Here is a 21,905-nt window from a genome sequence, read left to right on the forward strand (position 1 = left end):
TGCAAGTAGATAAATAGGGACCGCTTACCAGCGGGAAGGTAAACGGCGTTTCCGTGTGCGGCTCTGGCTCGCCAGAGCAGCGATGTCACACTGGCCATGTGACCCAGAAGTGTCTCCGGACAGCGCTGGCCCCTGGCCTCTTAAGTGAGATGGGCGCACAACCCCAGAGTCTGTCAAGACTGGCCCGTACGGGCAGGGGTACCTTTACCTTTACCTTTATGAGTTATAAGAAAAATAAACTATTTTAAAAATTAGGTCACCTCTTCAAAACTTTGAATTCTTTTTTAACATGGCACATTTGTTTGTAAAGGCAACAAATGCTTCAAGGGGGTTGTACCTGTCTATTAAAAGAAGTCAGTATTGCAAAATTAACTGTACATGACAACACATATTGGCCAAATGCACAAAAATCACCCATGCTTCCATTAAAAAAACACAACCACAAGTACACAGCTGAGGCAAGCTTTAAAAAAGTTTTTCCTTCTGTGCCAAGAATACCCGACAAAGCTCAACTCTCCCAACAGTAAAAATGCCCTGGAGAAGTGTGCTTGACTGTCAGTTGTTATGTCCAAAGTATACTACAGATGTTAACATCTGTTGTGCTGTCTAGAATCTGTCAGTTTGCTGCTCAAAAAAGAGAATCTATAAACAAGACTCTTGGAGCTACAAGGCAGAGAGACAGGCTTTCCCAGATATAAAGGGGGAAAGCAGTAAGTGAGAATTGGGATTCTCTGCATGTGCTTCTTCAACAAGTTTGTAGTAGATTCTTTCTCTGCCAGGTTCTAAAAACAAAGGTAAACAAGGCTGAGAAAAAGTGTAGGGGGATTATTTCCATGAGATAACTGCTGTGCATGAAGTGTTAAGCAATGCAATCTCTTGAGGATGACTCTCCTCTATGGACACTTTCGCTCTCCCATATTACTTCAGCAAAATACGGTTTGGAAACCAAGAGGTTACATCCAATGCTCCATGAGTGGAACGCTGCCCAGGCAATGGGAGTCCCCTTCTTCCACTCCTCCTGCACGCCCCCCAAAATTTGCTGGCGTGTATGTGTTCTATTCAGCAGTTGGAAGTCTCTTCCGCTAGCAGAAAAGGAATGTTTATGCATGAAGATCAGCTTAATACTGAACCCATGTGATTAGCTTTGATTAAATATGACTGCAGGAAATGACCTAAAAGCAGAGACTCTACTATTCATGTAGGCTCCATCACAACATGGAGATGTACCAGCATCTTGATCCCTCTGATTATGAATAATATATTTAAGATAGGTTTTCCTTCTGGTTTCTATCCAAAGATCAGCAGAAACATGGGTTTTCAGGCTGCAAATATAACAGGCTAACCCATGAATGGCCAAGCTGCAGGCTGGGTGGAACATAGGAAACTGCCTTATACGTGCCCTCTCCACCTTCTCTCCTATATGAATTTTTTCTCTTCCCTTTCCAGCATCAACTATGGAACTATGGACTGAGGAAAACACTGTCCCCAATTAAAGATTTAAGGCAGAATTTAAAGGAGCTTAGAGGAAAACACAAAATCTGTTCATTGGATGATCAACACCTGATGCTGTGGATTCCTCACATTAGAAGAACAATCTCTGCCCTCTATCTTCTAAACTGGGCACCATGTTTAATATCTGAGTATTATGTACACTAGATTTGCCCTCTTGACTTCTGAGTTGGGCCCAGCCAACTCAGTTCCTTGGGGTTTCATATCAGCAAAATTTACTGCCTAAGCTACCCATCCGTACAACAACAATGACAGTCTTGTCTAGCAAACAAATTAAATGAGTTGCTCTCTCTGCTCGGGAGAAATCAACTGCCTGACCAAGAGAGCTGTGCTGACAACCTCCCTTCATCTCTCACTTTTACAATCAACTGTCTGCAAGATAAAATTTAAACACAACCACCACAATGGGTGGAGGGAAAGAGAGAGAAGGATGCATTTGTTCACTTGCAGTTGAATCCTGCTCATATACACACATGAAGACAAGTGTTGTCATCCGTCACCCACATAAGCTTGATGTGTGGGTAACGCTTCTACTTGCTGCTAGATGGCGTTAAATGGAGACAGAACTGGACTTTAAATGCCAAATATCTTTTCTTGTCAGGCAGCGTAACTTAAGTATAATTGTCTCTAAATTTATTTTTGAAATTGCAATATCCAAACTCCTCTTGCTAAGGCAACGAAACCCGCAATCAAATAACATGTTACTTTAAGTCAACGTGTAAAGTTCAGTCCTTCACCTCATTTCTTGGTCAGTTCCTCACTGCCCTTTTAGGATTGTTAACACACAGTGCTGCAATGAAAGCAGAAGCAACAACTGGCAATATCCACCTAGAACTAGACAATCCAATGGTGCACATACAAGCTCCCAAATTCCCCGCTGCTTGCTTCCATGGCAAAAGTCCATAGTCCTCCTAGCATTACTTCAGTCCGAAGTGTACGGAAAGCATCTAAGCAACGCTGCACCAACACTTAAGCCATCACTGTCCACGATGTTTAGAGTCAACATGAACAAGTTACGTTTCTGACTCTCTAATAATATTGATTACTCAGAGCAATATATTTGCTCTAGGGCTGAATAATTGGAGTAACTGAAAGTAAGACCGCTTCCAAAACCAATTCCATGAGGACAGAAAACCTGCAAGCTCCATCCATGCATTTCCAAAACTTTAATAGCAGCTTTGCAAATTCAATAAATGCAAAAACACTTGCTGGTGAGCTCCTTTATTGTGCCACTATCTGTCAAGAAGGTGGAACAAAGAGGTCAATAAAGCAGATGAAGCATAATTGGATTAGGTTATTTCATCCTTGCCAAGGGAAACCCATCACAAGGTTGCTCTTCCTTTTAGAGAGCATGGAATGTTTCCAGTCATCCAACCATTGGAATATAAATACCAAAGCACTCTATTCACAAATGCACTGTAATACATATAGACCTAAGCTATAGGGTGCTTACAAATTAACATCACACATTTTCAAGCTGTGGAGGAGATATTTTGTTCAGAGCAATTAGAGAAATTATTACATGGCCCTACCTATGCACTTTTCAAGACCATCACACAATATGTCCTTAAAGTGTCTGGCAAGGGTTTGTGGCTGACATATTAAATCCGATTCATTGATGGAGCACACATCAAATTTCAAAGTTACTTTGATTCTGCTGTGCAATTTGATAAGGGGAGTGAAAAGATATTAAAAATGACCTTTCCTTTTAATAATGAGCCAGTGTTTGTTATATTGAATTGCAAATTCTCACATGCTTCTCTCTCAAAAAGGCACCCATATTAAAGTTCTGAAAATATAAATGTTTATTTGGCAAAAAAAATATTTAATCAGTAAACATCTCTGGAAATATTAGATCTAGTGAAGATTGAGGAGGGAGGAGCAGAGAAACAAGATAGGAAGGGTTTAATAAATAGTAGAACCATTCGTGAACTCATTTCATTATATACATTTTTCACCACATTTCAGAGCCAGGCCTGCATTGCAGCTTGACCCAGTATACCAGATTTAGGCCAGGGGCTACTCACTTTCAATAGAGCACTAAATGACTCTGTTTCTTTGTTGCTTCCATCTCACATTATTACACTGACTCAGGCTTGAAAAGAAAAGCACTATTCCCAGCACAACCCAGCTCTTTCCCAACTCTAGGATCTGTCAGTGTACTTATCTGAGGAACCTGACCCAATGGCTCGAGCATACAAACAAAATTGGTGTGGCTGACCACATCCACCCTGAAATGCAACAGAGCTGCTATCAGTACTGGAACATAAACAGCAAAGCACGGACATATACTTCGAGAAAACTGTCTAAGGAAAACATGCAGGCCTCACAAGCTAGCCTTGATAGTAAAGACCAGGCTAGGGAGAAACAAGTGACTATTTGTGGGGAGATGAAAATAAACTGCTCCCTTTCCACTTTGCTCCTTCAAAATCCCAGCACAAAGAGCACACACAAACAATCCAAACCAGAAGGTTCATACATTCAAGGACTAGCTTTCTTTTTTTAAGGCAAACCAAAGAGATTAAATAGATTCTGAATATATCCATCCATCAACACAGAGTTCAGTGAAGAAATCCTAAGGCCCACAGAGAGTATCACCAGCCTGCTAGTCACGTAGACTATCAGCAAAATAAAACACCAAGTTCCTTCAGAGCCAAGTACCATTAAAACATCTCATTTTCAAGTGTATTCACAGTAATGTTGCCCCCCAGCTAGAAATAACAGCTGTAGTACAGCAGAACTTAATTGTATCTTAACTGTTGGTTGTAAATATGTTGCAATATGTTTTATTATTGTTTTTACTAGTTTGTTTTTATTATTCTGTATTTTATTATTGTTGTTTATAATGCTGTAGCCCACCTTGAATCCCAACTTGGGAGAAAGACAGCGTATAAATGAATGAAATGAAAATGAATGAATGAATGAATAAGAACACCACTTCTGTTCTGTCTACATTTCCCTTTTTAGTTCTGAATCCACTTTTTAAATTCCCAGGGCAGCTGCCAATACACAACAGGAGCCACAAAGAAAGGCAGCAGCATATACCAACTGTAGATCTACAATCACATTACCTATTAGAACCCTTAGAAGCTGCCACCCCCAAAGAGACCATCCCAGCTGCTGCCAAAAACCAATAATCTTGGCACCAGGCAAACAAAGCAGGAAGGAAAGTTTCAAATCTGAAGGGCCACTACAGTGAAGGCTTTGTCTCACTTGAGATGGCAAGGGCACCCTTAGACAACTCCAATGACAAGCTTAACATCCAAGCAGATTTATCTGGAAGCATGTATTTCAAATACCCTAGATTTAGAGTTTTAAAAAGCCCTTTCTCTCTTACATGTTTGAGTTATCCACCATGTTTTGCTATTTTCGTTTTGTTGCTCTTCCTGATTATATTGTTTGTCTTGATAGTTGTCTCTGACAGAAATTTGCTGGGGGGCTTTTCAAAGGAAAGGAAAGCAGCATTTTGAATCATGCTAGGAAATGAATTTGCTAACCTGTGGAATTCTTTACTGAGTGCTGAGATGTGCTGATATTTAAATGTCTTAGCAGCCTTGCAGCTGTGTTATGAAATACCTGAGCTTCTAAAGAGTCACGAAAAGTGTGCCCCTGAAGAGCATATCAACTATTCTTTACCTGTCTTCCTTTCTCTAACATTTCTCTAACATTTCAGACCACATATGAAGGGCTATGAACACAAACATATTTATGAATACACGGGAATGCACACCAATATACTTTGCTGCGGCCTACTGACCACTTGTTAAGGTGACCTGAGACAGTAAAGTTCACCACCTCTTTACATTACAGTACTACAGAAAAAGTCAGTTACGGTTAAATATATATTGCAAGTTGCCTATAGTTTCTTTAGCACTTGTTATACAAGTGCATTGAAACCTTCATTCCACAAACCTAATCGCTACCTCAGTAAAGTGGATTAGCATCTCCAGTTTACAGATGGTGTACAAATCCTGAGTTAGTAACTGGCCTGAAGTCACTCAATGCCTTAATGCGTCCAAAGAGATATATGCTTGGTTCCTTTTTCCGAATACACTATTCTGTCCAATGCGCTATGGTAAATCCAACCTATAATGTTCTGACGTGGTCTCCTAACTGACATTTGCTGCTTTAACAATTAATATAGCATCAACAAGCTATAAACATGCTCACAAAAAGTTGGACCATTACTGCATCTAGTCTAATACTGCAAAATCTGTCAATACATTATTTTAACTTAAGATTCCATTAACCAGTCCTGTGACATTCAGCACATGTATTCCAACACTAAGCTATGGCCCTTCCTCACTTAAGAGCCAAGAGAAGGTATATTAAGGTATATTAAGGTTTGGTGTCTCATAAGAAACCAGGAGACATGTTTAAGCAGTCTTTTCTTTTTCTTTTTTAAGGACAGTAAATTACAGTGGTGCCTCGCAAGACGAAAAGAATCCGTTCCGCGATTCTCTTCATCTAGCGGTTTTTTCGTCTTGCGAAGCAAGCCCATTGACGGCTTAGTGGATTAGTGCTATTAGCGGCTTAGCAGCTTTTAGCGGCTTTTAGCGGATAAGCGGCTTAGCGGCTTAGAAAAAGGGGGGGAGGGGGGGAAAGTCGGAAAAACTCGCAAGACATTTCGTCTTCCAAAGCAAGCCCATAGGGAAATTCGTTTTGCGAAGCACCTCCAAAACGAGAAACCCTTTCGTCTAGCGGGTTTTTCGTCTTGCAAGGCATTCGTCTTGCGGGGCACCACTGTACCTAGCTTGGGCAACCCAGATAAATTTACTGCCCTTTTTTAAAAGGGAAAGGGAAACGGACTGCTTAGTAACACAGCAATTTATATCGGCTGCAAGAGATCTGGTATTCACTGTATAAAATGTTAAACATCAGCCATGGTTATCACCTAAAATAAGAACAGATTAATTAAGAGACAACTCCCTCAATAAATTAAGACATTCATTTTAATTCTCAAATGACCAAGTTGTTTAAGTAGCTGTCTAAATATCATAATCAAATATTGCTCTGCCCACACAATACGCCAATCTATTCTACCAGCAAAGCCCTGTCAGGAGACAAACTTAGAACATTGTTTAATTGTGTGACTCTGGAAGAATATTTGCTATGTTAAAGCAAACAAACAAGCTTAGTGGCCAGGGACACAGGCTTTATTATATGGTCCAGGATCCAATTTCCCACAGTGGCCAACATGACTGCATATTAAAATCACACAAGCAGAACGCAGGAGTAATAGCCACCCCCCACTGTTTCACATCAAGTGGTATCCATAGGCACTCTACCCCTAATTCTGGAGGTGGTATACAGCTATCATGATTAGTAATCATTGACAGCCTGGTCTTCGTGAATTTGTCTCACCATCTTTTAAAGCCATCCAAGTTTGTGGCCATCCCCACGTCTTGAAGAAGTGAATGCTGTAATTTACCGTATGTTTTGCTCTATAAGACTCACTTTTTCCCTCCTAAAACGTAAGGGGAAATGTGTGTGTGTTTTTGGAGCAAATGCAGGCCGCGCAGCTACCCCAGAAGCCAGAACAGCAAGAGGGGTCGCTGCTTTCACTGCGCAGCGATCCCTCTTGCTGTTCTGGCTTCTGAGATTCAGAATATTTTTTTTCTTGTTTTCCTCCTCCAAAAACAAGGTGCGTCTTATGGTCTGGTGCGTCTTACAGAGCGAAAAATACGGTAACTATAATCTGTGCTAAGTACTTCCTTTTTTCTGCTCTGAATCTTCCAAAGTTCAGCTTTATTGGATGGCCCTGGATTCTAGATTTGTAAGAGAGGAAAGACCTCTCTCTCTCTCTCTCCTTTGTCCCTAACATGTCCCATTTTTTTACCAATAGCCCCTCACCATTTTTCTAAGCAGCCCCAAATGTTCTAATTTGTCATGTTAGAAGAGTTGCTCCATTTCCCTGATCATTTCTGTTCCTGTTTTCTCCACCTTTTCCAGCTTTGGAATATTCCTCTTGAGGTACAGTGACCAGAAATGGACACAGTATTCCGAATGTGGTCTCAATCTAGGCTCATACAATGGCATTACTTCATATATTAGCAGTTTTATTTTTGAAACTCAATGAGTCCTTTCAGAGATACTGGACAAGGAAAGGACTGTTTCACTTTTTCATAGTTTGGTTTTCAATATATAATTAGATTTTTTTTTAAAATGGAATACTTACATGCACTTTTCCCATCAAATGAATGTTTACTGAGGCAAAGCATTAGGTGTTTTTAAAATGCAGAATACAGTGGAAGCCGAATGCTTGTGAACTCGAACGTTTCAGCTCCCGAACGACTGAAAACCACAAGTGATTGTTCCGTTTTTCAAATGATTTTTGGAAGCCAAACATCTGGCGCAGCTTCTGATTGGCTGCTGGACGCTCCTGCAGCCAATCAGAAGCTGCGCCTTGTAAGTCAAACATTTTGGAAGTCAAACGGACTTCCAGAACAGATTTCGTTCAACTTCATAGACAAAATTACAATGACCACAGCAAAAAGAGGAGTAGATGAAGCAGGGGAACAAAAGAGCCCTGTTCTCTCAAAGGTTCAACAGGAAAAAAAGGATAGAAAACTACCACCTGAAATTAGAGGCCAGCTGAGTCTTCCTAGGAAGAAGACTAGGGAGTCTGGACACACCTAAAAAGAAAAGATCCACTCAACTATAACACAAACCAAAAGGGTAAACTACGAAGGCCCCTGAAGAAGACCTCTGAAAACAGAGAGAAGAGGACTGTACAACGCTAGTGTGCTTTAAGGAAGCTTTGTGAAAATACAAGGAATATTGTTAGAAAGCAAATAAGGTCAGAAATATAGTGTTTAATGGCAATATTAAAATTAAGGAATGTGAAGATAGGATTCGAACTACGAATGATTGTCAGAGAAGTTGAGGGATGTCCAATAAGCTAAAATATGTGATGTGTAAATTGATATGACTGGAGTTTTTTATGGGAAAAAATTTAATTAAAAAAAAAATTGCAAAAAAAAGAAAGAAAAGAAAACAGAGAGAAGAGGTGTCAGAGTTCACATAAATTAAACTATGTAGAACTTTGGAACCAGGCCCCTTCTTGAAAGATTGTAATATGGTAGCTAGGAGCCCCATCCTTCAAGATACCCAAGAGAATACTTGAAAATCATTCGTTGGGGGCACAGTGGGAGGAGGAGAGAGTGGCTATTTCCATTTTAGAGGGAGATGCCTAAATGGAGATTATTCTGAAGAGGCCATTCTCTTGTAAATGAACTTTCCTCAGATGCAGATCCATCATGCTAAGTGGTGGTGGTGGTTGGTCTGATAGTAATTTTTTAATATACACACAGTTTGCATGACACAAACACAACGCCATGAAACACAGCTTAAGAAAAGAATGAAGCTGATTCTTATGAACAAGAAGTAGCGGGGGCAGGGGGGAGGGTTTTTTGGGGGTGGGATCCAAACTGTCAAAGCATCAAGACAACATTCATATGTTATCTGCTGTACAAAATCAGAAAATGATACAGATAAAAATTAAAAGCCTTACCAGCGCAATCTATAGAAATACACTCAAAAGTAAGTCCTATTGAGTCCAATGGGGCTTACTTCCAGGTCAGCATGTCTACGATTACAGCACAAAAATAATTCAATGTCATGGGGACACAAACTGCTGAACTGCCTATATTCTACCTCCATGAGACATAGCAAACACAATTCATATAAAACTTTAAAACTATTCAGTGACTGACTGAATTCTGGCTAAATAGAGTATGAGTTTTGAAGAGAAAAATGAAAAGTGGAGTAGACTGAAAACTTATTTCTTCCCACAAAAAGGGAGGGAAGAGAGTGTATTTTTAAATTTTTGATTCACTGTGGAAGCAAGAAGAGAGAATAATATCTACAACTAATAATTATTATAATCTTTTAAACATTTTAAACATTTCTAGTCCACTTTTCAATAACATAAACATACTTTAAAATACAGAGCAAATAACCAAGCCTGAAAAGCAATATTTAACTTATGCATTAAAATAAAGCAGCAGCAGATAATACCCCAATTAAAAGCACAATACATTAAAATTAAGTGTATGCAAATTGGAATTTTAAAAAGTCTTTTAAATCCTCATAAAGGCTAGCAAAGCAGGAGCCAGGCACACTTTCCATGGGAGGGCATTCCAAAGATGTGGGGTCACCCCAGAAAACAATATGGTGCCTGGTACTCACTCATTTCACAATTCTCACCAGTGAATCAGAGAACAGAGTGAATCAGAGAACAGAGCATCAGAAGCCCATTTCAATTAACCTTTTAAAGCTCTTTTAAAGGAATTTAAGCCAGATCAACACCATTTGGCCCTGCAAAGAATAGGCAATCAGTGTACCTGGTACAGAATATGTACAAGATGCCTATATCTTATAAGCATTAGAGTCGATGCATTCTGCACCAATTTTAGTTTCTAGACAAACTTCAAATGCTTGTAAAGTGCATTAGAATAATCAAACCCGGGCATATATTGGACACAGCCAGATGTGTAACCAAGGCAAGATCTAAATAAGGCTAAAAGGTGAGTAGTCCTGGACCACTAACATCACCTGCATCTCTAGGACAAGCATCCCTAGTTCTTCAGGTGGACTGCAACCCCATCCGGAGTTAGTTCTTTGCAACATGTATAAATGAGTTCCATCATTATAGATGGCCAATACTCACACTGATATATAGACAATACACATAAAAGGTAAAGAGGTAAAGGGACCTCTGCCCATTCGGGCCAGTCTTGCCAGACTCTAGGGTTGTGCGCTCATCTCACTTCCGGGTCACGTGGCCAGCGTGACAAGCTGCATCTGGCGAGCCAGTGCAGCACACGGAACGCCGTTTGCCTTCCCGCTGGTAAGCGGTCCCTATTTATCTACTTGCACCCGGAGGTGCTTTCGAACTGCTAGGTTGGCAGGCGCTGGGACCGAACGACGGGAGCGCACCCCGCCGCGGGAATTCGAACCGCCAACCATGCAATCGGCAAGTCCTAGGTGCTGAGGTTTTACCCACAGCGCCACCCGCATCCCTAGTCAATACACATACTGTCTAACAAATACAAAGCTAAGTTCTAGGGGGAAGGTATAATCGTACCCTCACTATGACATCATAGCATATCCAAGAACCAAAAAATTGAAAGTTAAAGTGTCTGTAGATGAACTCATTTAGATTAACAGTAGTTTGTGTCTGCAGATTTGGGCATATTTGCTTAAAATTAAGTTCTAATTAAACAAACTGGACTTTCTTCAAGTGAAGTGTGTCTATTATTGGGGTATCAGAACTTAAAGTACAGATGCACTCAACCTACATGTCATAAACACACACATTATATATACATTGTGTGTGTGTGTGTGTGAGAGAGAGAGAGAGAGAGAGAGAGAGAGAAAGTACAAGTTTTGCTTCAAAATTTCAAGTAAAATACTGCTAAAATCCTAATTTCCTTAAAGGCTTCAAGATTGCTTGCGATCACAATGTTTAATTTCAAAAATCTATAAAATAATTACCTAAATGTGTACATTTCTAAAGCTGGCTGCAGTCGTAAAAACAAGAGTAATTCACTAAACCCTCACGTGTAGGCGGAACCAGTTCAGATATATTGTGAAGGCATTTTTAAAGCACAAAATAGCAAGTGGGATTACAGCAAAACAACTGACATGGAAGGGGATCAAAGGGGTGCTTTTAAGTAAAATTGCTTCAGAATAGCTAATCTTAAAGTTAAACATGCTAAATATAACCCACTTTAAAAGCAATGCACATGAGATTTATACAGCCGCTATTCCCAAGCATCACTGACATCTAGTTTCTCAAATATACTAGTTACAAAATATGCCGTTTCTAGCATACTAGTGCTATTTTAACACTCTGAATTACAAAGGCAGAAAATTATTGGGGGGGTGACGAGAGAAGAGAGACAATAGAATACGATCCTTACAATAAAGTATCTACATATACTTAAATTCCATCTTCAGTTATTGAGGGCTATTAGAATTCTCTTCAGCACTGTCAATGTTGTTCTTATCAGATTTATCACCACTCAAAGCAAGGCTGCAGCAGCTGAATGCCAGTGTGAAACATGCAGCCTTGAAATAAAGATGGCATAGGCTTCAGACAGTTGCTCAAGTGCCAATCTGCAGGACTACGCTTCCGCAAGAATTACTTGAACAGTTAAGAATGAATATTTCAAGCCTGTTCCTACCTTTCTTTGCAGAATCTGTTCTACGTCGTGCTGGTGACACCAGCTCTTTCACAATCTGCAAGACTTGAATCATTGCTAGTTAGCAAGATCAAAGCCACCAGCTGCTCCTCTGGAAAGCCAACAGGTTTCATCCCTACAGATCATTACACATCTGCCTTCAAATAAGCTGGAGCAAGAGCGACGCAGCAGCAACTCGGTTACCTTTTCGGGGAATAGCTTAGGGTGCCTGACAACTGTACAGCGAGAGGTGATGGATTTGAAGTGACTTCAGCACATGGATGCAAAAGCAACACCAGGCAGGCAACTCTCATCGCTTTCTCCATCAAGCAAGTCAGAAGTAAGCATGGCCTTTCTTCAATTAGGACTGCAGAAGGTGAGCATGTTTGCGCCTGCTCAAAACATGAATTTGTGCACTTTTCAACAGCACAAAGATATTGAAAGGATTTCAGCCATGAGACAGGCATCAAATCTACCGGTGAAGCTGCTTGCGGGGGGCGGGGAGAATAACCCAAATCTCCACCTTGCTGAACTTCAAGCCCTTAGCAGAAAATCAAGAATGTTTTCAAGCATCCCAAGAGTTCAGTACCCCTTTCATGCACACCTGCCTCTGACGTTCCTGAACAGAAGCAGAATTCTTACACAGCACAGTGAAAAATCCTATGAGCATTCCAGGCGATGCTTCATCCTACCACCAGGGGCACAGAACATACGTTCAGTCTGAAGCTTTCCTATTGCTTCTGTCAGGTAATCTTAATAATTGAATGTCAGCAATTAAACGTTCCAGAACATTACACAAAATGTATGTTTATCATCCGTAACACCTGCTTACCACTCCAACCCACAAAACTGAAAAAAAAGGAACGAATGGTCAAAGAACCTACAAAATGAAGCCAGATAAGCTTGTTTTTAAAGCACTTTGGGGCCACATACTTCCAAAACCTGTATAGCTCTAAATTCTGAAACAGAACTGCTACAAAGTCTGTAATATTCGAAGAAGACAGTTTCATTACGATAAAAGCACCTGCCATAACATAGAGCACAGAAAGTCCGATCTTCTTTGGCCTTTTGGCCCTTTTTTACACACACATGCACTGACCTGCTCCAGTTAGAAGGCTGGATTTGGAGTGCAGCCATGTCAGGCAGCTGCTACAGTTAGCACATCACATTTATACATGTACACAAAGGTTGACAAACATTGGTTAGAAGCACACCCACTTGGGTTACCCTGTCACCTTAGAACTCGAGACAGGAAGAGGAAGCTTGATATGGTTCTGCATTTCATAGAATCATGGAGCTCTAGAGTTGGAAGAAACCACGAGGGTCATCTAGTCCAACCTCCCTGGAATGAAGGAATCTTTTGCCCAACGTGGGGCTCGAACTCTCAACCCTGAGGTTAAGAGCCTCATGCTCTACCAACTGAGCTATCCCAAAACAAACCCCAGGCTTCCAAAGTTCCAAAGTGCAGGTGCTGCCACGCTATAACTGATAAGACTTATTACAAATGCAGACCAGGTCTAGGTAGTGCCTTGGAGGGGGAGGGGAGTCATCTCGCATGCCAAACAGTAGACATGTTGGTGCAACAAAACTGGGTGGGGGGAGCAAGATGCTAACCCTTGTGTGTACATATTTCTGTCTTGGTCTGACAGAAAGAAAATAAGATTTCAACTAATCTAATCTTCTTAGAAGACAAGCTCTGCATACAAAAAGGTCCCAGACATCTCTGTTCCTTGCAGCTCCTGGTAGGGATGGGAAAAAACTACCTGAAAACCTAGAGAGCCAGTGCCAGTCAGAGTAGACAGTACTGAGATAGATGGACCACTGCGCTGACTCCATATACAGCAGCATCTTATGTTCTTATTAGAACAGTTGGGGCAGGGTGGGAGAGAGCAAGGAATCCTAAGCACTAACTAAAGCAATCTTGGAAAACTGTCAGGATGCTATTAAACATCCGGCCTGCGACAAGCATGGAGGAAGAATGAGCGAAAGAGCCAGCATGAAACAAAAGGAAAGCTACATTAGTATTCATAATAAGCAAAGTAATGAATAATTTAGGCATGTTCAGACCCAATCTTTCCTGAATCACACAAGAGGTTTATGGGAGGCCATTTCTCTAGCTTGCTGGAAAAGGGCATGATCACAAAAGCAATATATAGAAAGTATTTGCTTTCCATGAGCTCTGTGTCACCACCAATATTAAGGGCCTGTGTGTGATTAAAATAAGTTAGGTTGGGGAGGAAATGTTAACCATTTAGTGAAGCAATCCCCTTTCGCTCACCAACCAAAAAGAAAGAGAGATGAAACACAGCACTAGCTCAAGTTATCTTTTCCTCTGTAAAAAAGTCCTCTGTCACTCATCATTTTCTTCAAAATATATTATTGTTATTTTATTACTCAGCCTTCACCCTAAGGTCCAAGGGTGGGCTACAACATTAAATCATAATGTTAAAAATAGTTTAAAACAACTTACAGTCACATGGAATGACAAGCAATGTTTTTCTGTCAAGAATGTATAACTTGCTGTTGAAATGGAATACTCAGGATGAAATGGTGAAATCTGTTATGATAAAATGGGCACAAGATGTTGGACATAACATTATGATGGCTGACTGGGAACAGTTATGGACCACAAGTATCAAGTTTACGGCATGTAATACCTTAAGAGAGAATATAATGAAAATGATATATAGGTGGTACATGACACCAGTCAAGCTTGCAAAAATTTATCATTTGCCCGATAACAAATGTTGGAAATGTAAAGAGACTGAGGGTACATTCTTTCACCTTTGGTGGACATGCGCAAGGATAAAGACTTTCTGGGAGATGATTTATAATGAAATGAAAAAGGTACTTAAATATACCTTTCAGAAGAAACCAGAGGCCTTTCTCCTGGGCATGGTCGGCCAATTGGTGCCAAAGAAGGACAGAGCTTTCTTTATGTATGCAACAACAGCAGCAAGAATACTCATCTCGAAGTATTGGAAGACACAAGATTTACCCACCCGGGAAGAATGGCAGATGAAGGTGACGGACTATATGGAACTGGCAGAAATGACTGGCAGAATCCGAGACCAAGGTGAAGAGTCGGTGGAAGAAGATTGGAAAAAAATTTAAGTTTATCTACAGAAACATTGCAAAATTAAGGAATGTTAGAAGGATGTTGGAATGAAGTAATGTGCTTTTAGCAGAAATGATATAAAGGATTAGGTAAAAATGGATTTGTTAATTGGTGAAAGACGAGAATGTAAAAATACAGTATATTAAGATAAATTAATAGGATAAAAACAAAGCTGGAAAGGATTTGCTGAAATATCTAATTGAACTAGAATACAAAAAAGGGAGGTGTGAAGAGGTCAAGGAAATAAGCAAAGGAAAGAAAGTTATGTAAAGGTTTGATCTGTGTTTTTTATTTTTAATTGCTTGCATTTTTTCTGTATTTTCTTGTTTTGTTTTTTTTTTGTTTTGTTTTTTCTCTTTGTAATCTTTAAAAGCTGAATAATTTTTTTTAAAAAAAAAAAAAGACAAGCAATGTTTTGCATAAAGCAGGCAGGGACGTAATCGCAGCATGCAATGAGAGGGGGAAAGGAGAGTTCAAGATAAAGATTCACTTGTGTGGCACCAAACCATGGCCTGGTGTTACATCTTATGTGAGCCCAGGTCTTCACCACTCAGTAACCACTTCCAGCTTCTACTTACTGCCGGTCTACTTTTCAAAGTCTTGGTAGAAGTCATCAGCACGGCTGCAGGTTTTACTCAAAAACCATGAAAGCTAAAAACTTAAACCTTCCTACCAAAAACCAAAAGAGCATGCCCCCAGAACCCTAGAGATATAAGAACCACTGCATTTTGTAGTGCCACCACAATCCGCAACATCACTGCATACTCCCTTGACAGAAATCACAATTACCAAGGGCTAAACCAAAGTAAATCTCTCTTTAGCTGGGTGTGGTGCAGCCTAGCACCCTTATCAATAAATAACTAGCTAAAAAAAAGGAAGCAGAGAGTAAGAATAAATGAGAATTTTCCAATGGAGGAATGTAAAGAGTGGAGTCCCCAAGGATCAATATGGAATCAGTGTGTTTTACCTTGTTCATAGCTGGCCTGGGGTTGGGCTGAGTTGTGGGATATTCAAGTTTGCTGATGACACCAGGGTGACAAGAACAAAACAGAACTGAGAGGAGTTCTCAAAGGATCTTGAGGGGGGAATGGGAATTAAAATGGCCCATGATATTCAATTAAAGTAAGTGTAAAGTAATATTTATGGGGGGAGGGTCCTGATTTCACATATATGTCAATGGGCTAGTGGGAACTGATCAGGAACAATACATTGGGTCCTTAGCTGATAGCTAGATGAAAACATTAAGCCAGCTGTGAAAACAATGAATTTCGTATTAGGAATCATTATGACAAATTGAAAACAAAACTGCCAGTATCCAAAATGCCAGTCTACAAATCTATGACACAACCACACTTGGAATACAGAGTTGATACTGGAGAAGATTCAGAAAAGGGACAAGCAAAATAAGAGGCTGGAGTCAACCCCTTAACGGAAAGGTTACATTTTTTGGACTTTGTAAGTTGGGAGTGGGAGAAAATGTATAGGGTTCAAAAAAGAGGTATAAAAGTACACATGGGTGTGGAGAAAGCTGAAGTTTTTCCACTTCAAAATACTAGAAGCCAAGGCCATCCAGGAAAGCTAAATACTGGAAGATCCAGGACACACATCAACAAGTACTTCACATACTTAAGGAAATATGGAAATTCACTAACACAGGTTGTAGTGATGACCACCAACTTGGAAACATGTAAAAGAGGTTTAGATATGTTCATGAAGGATAAGGCTGACAGTCCAGTACTGACATTGAGGGGAGCACAAGTTGGAGAAGTGCTGTTTGCTCATGCCCTGCTTGCAGGCTTTCCACAGGCAATGGGTTGTCCACTGTGAAACAGCATGAAGGACCAGATGGGTCCTTCGTCTGATGCTTCTGTTCTTATTTTATGCTCTGCACACAGGTATGCAGATCTTTAATTCTGCACAAGACAGAGCCATTTCTCTTGATGGCAACAGTCATGCTGTTCACACCATTCTTATGCCAGGTTCACACCAGTTTAGATCAGTTAGATGGCTGCACTGAATACGGATACCTCTGATCAAGTTGACAATAAACATGTTTCTTTCACCTAACTAAAAGTGGAAAAATCATGAGATTAACAGCAAATTAAAATAACTGTCTGAAATGACACAGGATGCCAAAAAACTACCAGCACAGCTTACAAATTTAAGCGCTCCTATGTTTAATATCCTGAAGCATATGAAAGGGTGACCTCAGTTCTGATTACTCAGCTGTCACCAAGATCAAAAATGTCTCCATTAACGTAATTAGAATTAGCTGTTCTTTGAAAAAAAGGTTTTGTGGACTTTTGCCAGAAGGCAACACATTTACAGCGCAAAGGACAGCCAAAAACCTGTTAGTCAAACCCACCACTCAATGTTTATTTCAAATGCTTATAAGCAGGGGTTGCCAGCTCCAGAGGGCTGGGGGACCCTTTGAGCAGATCTGGGGGAACAAAGAAAAGGGAAGGACAATGGCTTTTTATTATGCAACACTGAACTTCACCACTTGTTTTCAATTTGGGATAAACCCAGCTTAAATGAGAATGGGCCAAACATCCCATCTCTAGCAAAACGGGTGCAATATATTAAGAAGAGCCAACCTTCTAGTCCACACCAAGAAAGGTATGCAGTTCATTAAATTGTCTCTTTACACAACTGTTTTCCTTCACAGGTATCACTTTGCATATAGGAAATTATACAAAGACACATGAGGTACTATCACTAGACTCCTGTAATGATATCAAGCACATAAGAAGCCCCAACAATGATAACTGGTTAAACATCATGAACAAGAAAAACATTGCTATAGGTTATCCACTTGAGAGGTGTAAGAATCTTGCTTTCAATTTAACTGTAGACCTGTCATTAGCTACCATTTAGAGCAAACTGATGGGTACGTACTGCTACAGCACCAAGCCATGAAAATATCAAAAAATCTCTCCAAACAGCAGCTGCCTTTACTCCACAATGAAAGATGATGCTATTCTTCTAAACTCCAAAAACCTCTTGTGACTTAAGGCCAATTCACACAACCAAATGGATGCATGGGGAATAAGGGTGAAAGATTGTCTGCACAGGCTCTAGAGCAAGAAAGGATATTAGAAATAGGTTTAGGTGTGCAAACTTACACACACCAACATCATGCTATGTATTTTAATTTATTAGCATTGCAAATGCCACGAGCAAACAGATGGATATTGGCCTCAGTTTAAAGTTTAGATATTTAAAAGTTAGAAATAGTATAGTTGGAAAAGATAAAAATGTATTGCACTCATTCCGTTCAAAACCACATGGGAGAATGCTACTGGGAAGCAGGAAGTTAGATGCTGAGCCATCTGTTGCCTTCATCACTGATTCTACTACATACTTACATCAAAACAGATTATGATTCTTCCGATATTACACAGCTATATTTGGCAAGTTATTCTCCCTTCCCTTGCTAGAATCCAAAGTAGTTATCAGTGAACAGGCACTTAGCACTTTCTAAACATCAGACTCCCACACAGGGGCCTACAAATTCCCGCACCACGCTCACCATGGCAAGCATCGTTTTCGTCTCTGGCAAGCACCTCCAAAAGCTCACTGAGAGATGAATGAGCTGCTTCCTTCTCATGCCCTATTTCTAAAAAGGGCAGCCATGATGGAGAGAACCACTCCTCCCACACTTGGAGCTCGACACTGACCTCACACTCAGCTTCAAACGCAAGCCAAGTGCTCAACCAACCAAGCAGAGAATGGCATTTTCTGCTTTGCTGCCATGTTCAGCTGATATTCCTTTGCAGAGAGGCTGTTAGTGGGTGGTTCCCTAGACCCAATGGATGGGAGGTTGCCTGCTCTTGATGGGGTTACACTCCATCTGAAGGAGCAGGTATGCAGCTTGGATGTACTTCTGCATCCATGGTTGTCACTTGAGGCTCAGGTGGCCTCGGTGGTGTGGAGTGTCTTCCAACAGCTTTGGCTGATGGCCCAGATGAGCCCCTATCTGGACAAAATAAAAGAACAACAACAACAACTACCAGAAAAACCACTCAAGGGGTTATCCAGAAAGATGCAATCCTTAGGATTTCCTCAGGTGAAAATCATAGAAACAGCAGTCACTCTCTCAAGATATGCCACAACAACTGCTTCTTGGACAAGTACCACCCAAGCTAAACCCCCTTTGACAACATGACAGCTCTTGCAACCTATGAATGGATTGCTTTCAGAAAAAGATTATGTATGGACAAATTTAATGATATTTGGAACGCATTTATTGAAACCATAGTGGCTCATGAACTGACATTTACTTGACGGAAATAGTAAGTTTATCTACTTACATATATAATATGTAGTTTTGTAACCTTAATTACATTTTATTGTTACTTCATTATTGTCGTTTTCCTTTGCTTTGTTTTTTATGTATTTCTTCTTCTTTTTCTTATTTACTTTAATTCACTGTAAAATGTTCAATAAACTGTTCTTTTTAGAAAGAAAGAAAGAAAGAAAGAAAGAAAGAACTACCTCCCCAAGCTAAGGTTTATCAGAGATGGCTCTCTTCATGAGAGAAGGGAGGGGTGCAGCTGGAAGTGCTCAATTTTCATTCATAAAAAGCGAAACACAAAAGGAAAGGAGTATGTTTGTGGTTCTGCTATGTCAAGAACTAATGTTCAAGAACTAATGCCAAGAGACAGAGTGATGTCAGGAAATTCCCACCTCTTTCATTAACTCATTAAGCAGTCTTAGCTAAGCCACTCAGTCTCAGGAGTTCACCTCTAATGTACTGTATTGGGGGGGGGGGAATAGTGGCCTACCTGAAAACTGTTATATAGGTTACAAAATTAGATGGGGGACCCTGCATTGCTATTCCTGCATTGCAGGGGGTGGACTAGATGACCCTTCGTGTCTGTTCCAACTCTACAATTCTATTATTCTATGATAACTGGAGGTCTACAGTTGGAGAGTGGGGAGAAATCAGGGCTGGTCATATTCAGAGCCTGCCCATGGAATTAATAGACATTACAGTCCATTAATTTCAGTGGGTATACATCAGGGATAACTTAGCTGCATAAAATCCTGAGTTTGGTTTGCATGCTAACTCACACCTTCTGAAACAATGCAGGAATCAAATTGCAGCTATCCTTCAAAGTGAGCACTTCTCTGAATTTTGTAATGCAACTAAAAAATTGAGCATAGGCTAAAGTGTAAATAAAAAATGCATATATTAGTCAAATAATTTCAACTGTTCTAGGGGAATTGCTTGGGGGGGAATGTGTATATTAGAAGAAAGGCATGCTAAAATACAAATTTTCATTTTTAAAAAAATCAGAGAACTGATGTGAAAATGTGATAAATCAAACTTAAAATTGGGGAAATATGAAACTGAGAGAAACCAAATTTAACTGAATTTGACTATCCCTAGCTAAAACTAGAAAAATAAAACAAATTAAGGGACTTATATACTGCCTTTCATACTATGCCAGAGCAGTTTACAATGTGAATAATTCATGTCAAGTGCTCTGAACACCCACAAGTTCTATATAAAAGCCAAGCCTTATTATTAAGCAGTACAACTTACTTGTGAACAAACATGCTTTGGAATGAACAATATATATAGTAACAAAATGCACTACAGATGGGGGGGACCCTCTAAATTCTGTCAACACAGTAATTTCAAGGACAGCAACCAATATTAACCTCCACATGCTGACACTGAAAAGCAAAGTAGTTCTGTCAGAAGTAAATGAATCAGTGAAAATTTTGGATTCCCTCCACCTCAATCCAATTCAAAGAGACAGCAAAGAAAGCCTGTTTGCTGCTGCCCTTATACATCAAGGTTCTTCAATTTTCTCCTGAAAAACGGCATGAATGGGACACAATTACCCATTTTCACATCGCCCAGAAACATGAAGGTAACCACACAATTCCATCTGCCACAGTTTGTTAACAAGATCAAATACTTCACTGCATGGAAATGTCTGTGGTGATATTTAATCCAAGACATAATGGGACGCAGCCACTACAAGGACATCAGCCCTTATTTAACCACTGGAAGAAACAGATGATTCATTAGGAGCACAGAGCAAACAGACAGCAGTAATAAATTCTGCCTGCTAAAGTGTGCATTTTACTTTATCCAATAAAATGCCGTTCTATCACGAGACATATTGTCAAAGGCCTTTAAATACATTTTATACTAAGCTCTTAGTAGACAATGGAAGTTTCTCTTTCAACAGTAACTCAAATAAAACCATCAACTCTGCAGGCTATAATAAAAGTAAGGAGATTCAGGGTTGGTGGAGAGGACAGTGAAGAGTTACGTTTTCATCTAACCTGAATAGAACAGAAAAGGACATTGCCCCAGTGAGAGGTCAGCAGAACACACACACACCCTGAAGCATCTGATCAATAATCTGGAGAGGGGATCTCTGGAAGGACCAAGAAAGAGTAGAGCATACATACAGGGATATATCTACTTGGTATCCATCCCCTGATGGAAGGATCTTTGCTCCAGTGGAGACTTTCCCCAGAAGAAAGGCGATAAGGTGATTATTTTCCCCCACCAAAGGCTCCACTCCAAGATGTTCCTGAAGACATTTCCCCTTCAGTTGGCCTTCCAGGCATGATGTTTATTAGCTGACTCAATTATATTCTTTCCAGCTCTGCTAAAAAAGCAATGTGCAAAGTGTAAAGTGGTAGTTTTAAATTTGTGTTTTTGTTCTTTTTATCCTCTGTTGTTTCTGATTACAAGCTAGCTTGGAGAGGCGAACAGCCTAAAAAATAAAGCGCTTTCCAGAGGGGCACCAAGTGGATATAACTCATACTTGGTAAAGATAATCCATACTGGCTGAATAAGAGATTTGCACAATTTATTGTCAGGGTGTGGTACAAGGCACATAAAGAAGGCAAGTTTTATGGCCTTTGTCATTTCCGTTTAAACTAGGGTTGCCTTATATCCGGAATTTCCCAGATATAAGAACAAGCACGAAGGAGGTTCCCAGCCCGCTCACAGGTGTTTATAATATCAGTGGAAACAGTTGTAACCGCCTTCAATTTTAACCTGAAGACTGCCACTTGTTCAGTTTTAATTTTAATTTTAATTTGTTTGAATTACTTGT

The 21,905-nt window shown here is 40.1% G+C and overlaps 1 protein-coding gene across 7 annotated transcripts in view; it reads right to left on the minus strand.

The window, feature by feature from the left end:
• Window positions 1-21,905, minus strand: part of USP6NL (USP6 N-terminal like) — a 139,707-nt gene that overhangs the window by 97,939 nt on the left and 19,863 nt on the right. Inside the window, exon 1 of one of the 7 annotated variants that reach the window (XM_079992375.1) lies at window positions 11,700-11,787. The exons of the other annotated variants lie outside the window; for them this stretch is intronic. Coding sequence (XP_079848501.1) covers window positions 11,700-11,772 — 73 coding nt within the window. The 5' untranslated portion in view covers window positions 11,773-11,787. Of the gene's footprint in view, window positions 1-11,699; window positions 11,788-21,905 lie in introns of those variants that run through there. 7 annotated transcript variants of the gene reach the window in all.

This window comes from Podarcis cretensis, assembly GCF_951804945.1.
Source record: "Podarcis cretensis genome assembly, chromosome: 10".
In the NCBI taxonomy this organism is placed as follows: domain Eukaryota; kingdom Metazoa; phylum Chordata; class Lepidosauria; order Squamata; family Lacertidae; genus Podarcis; species Podarcis cretensis.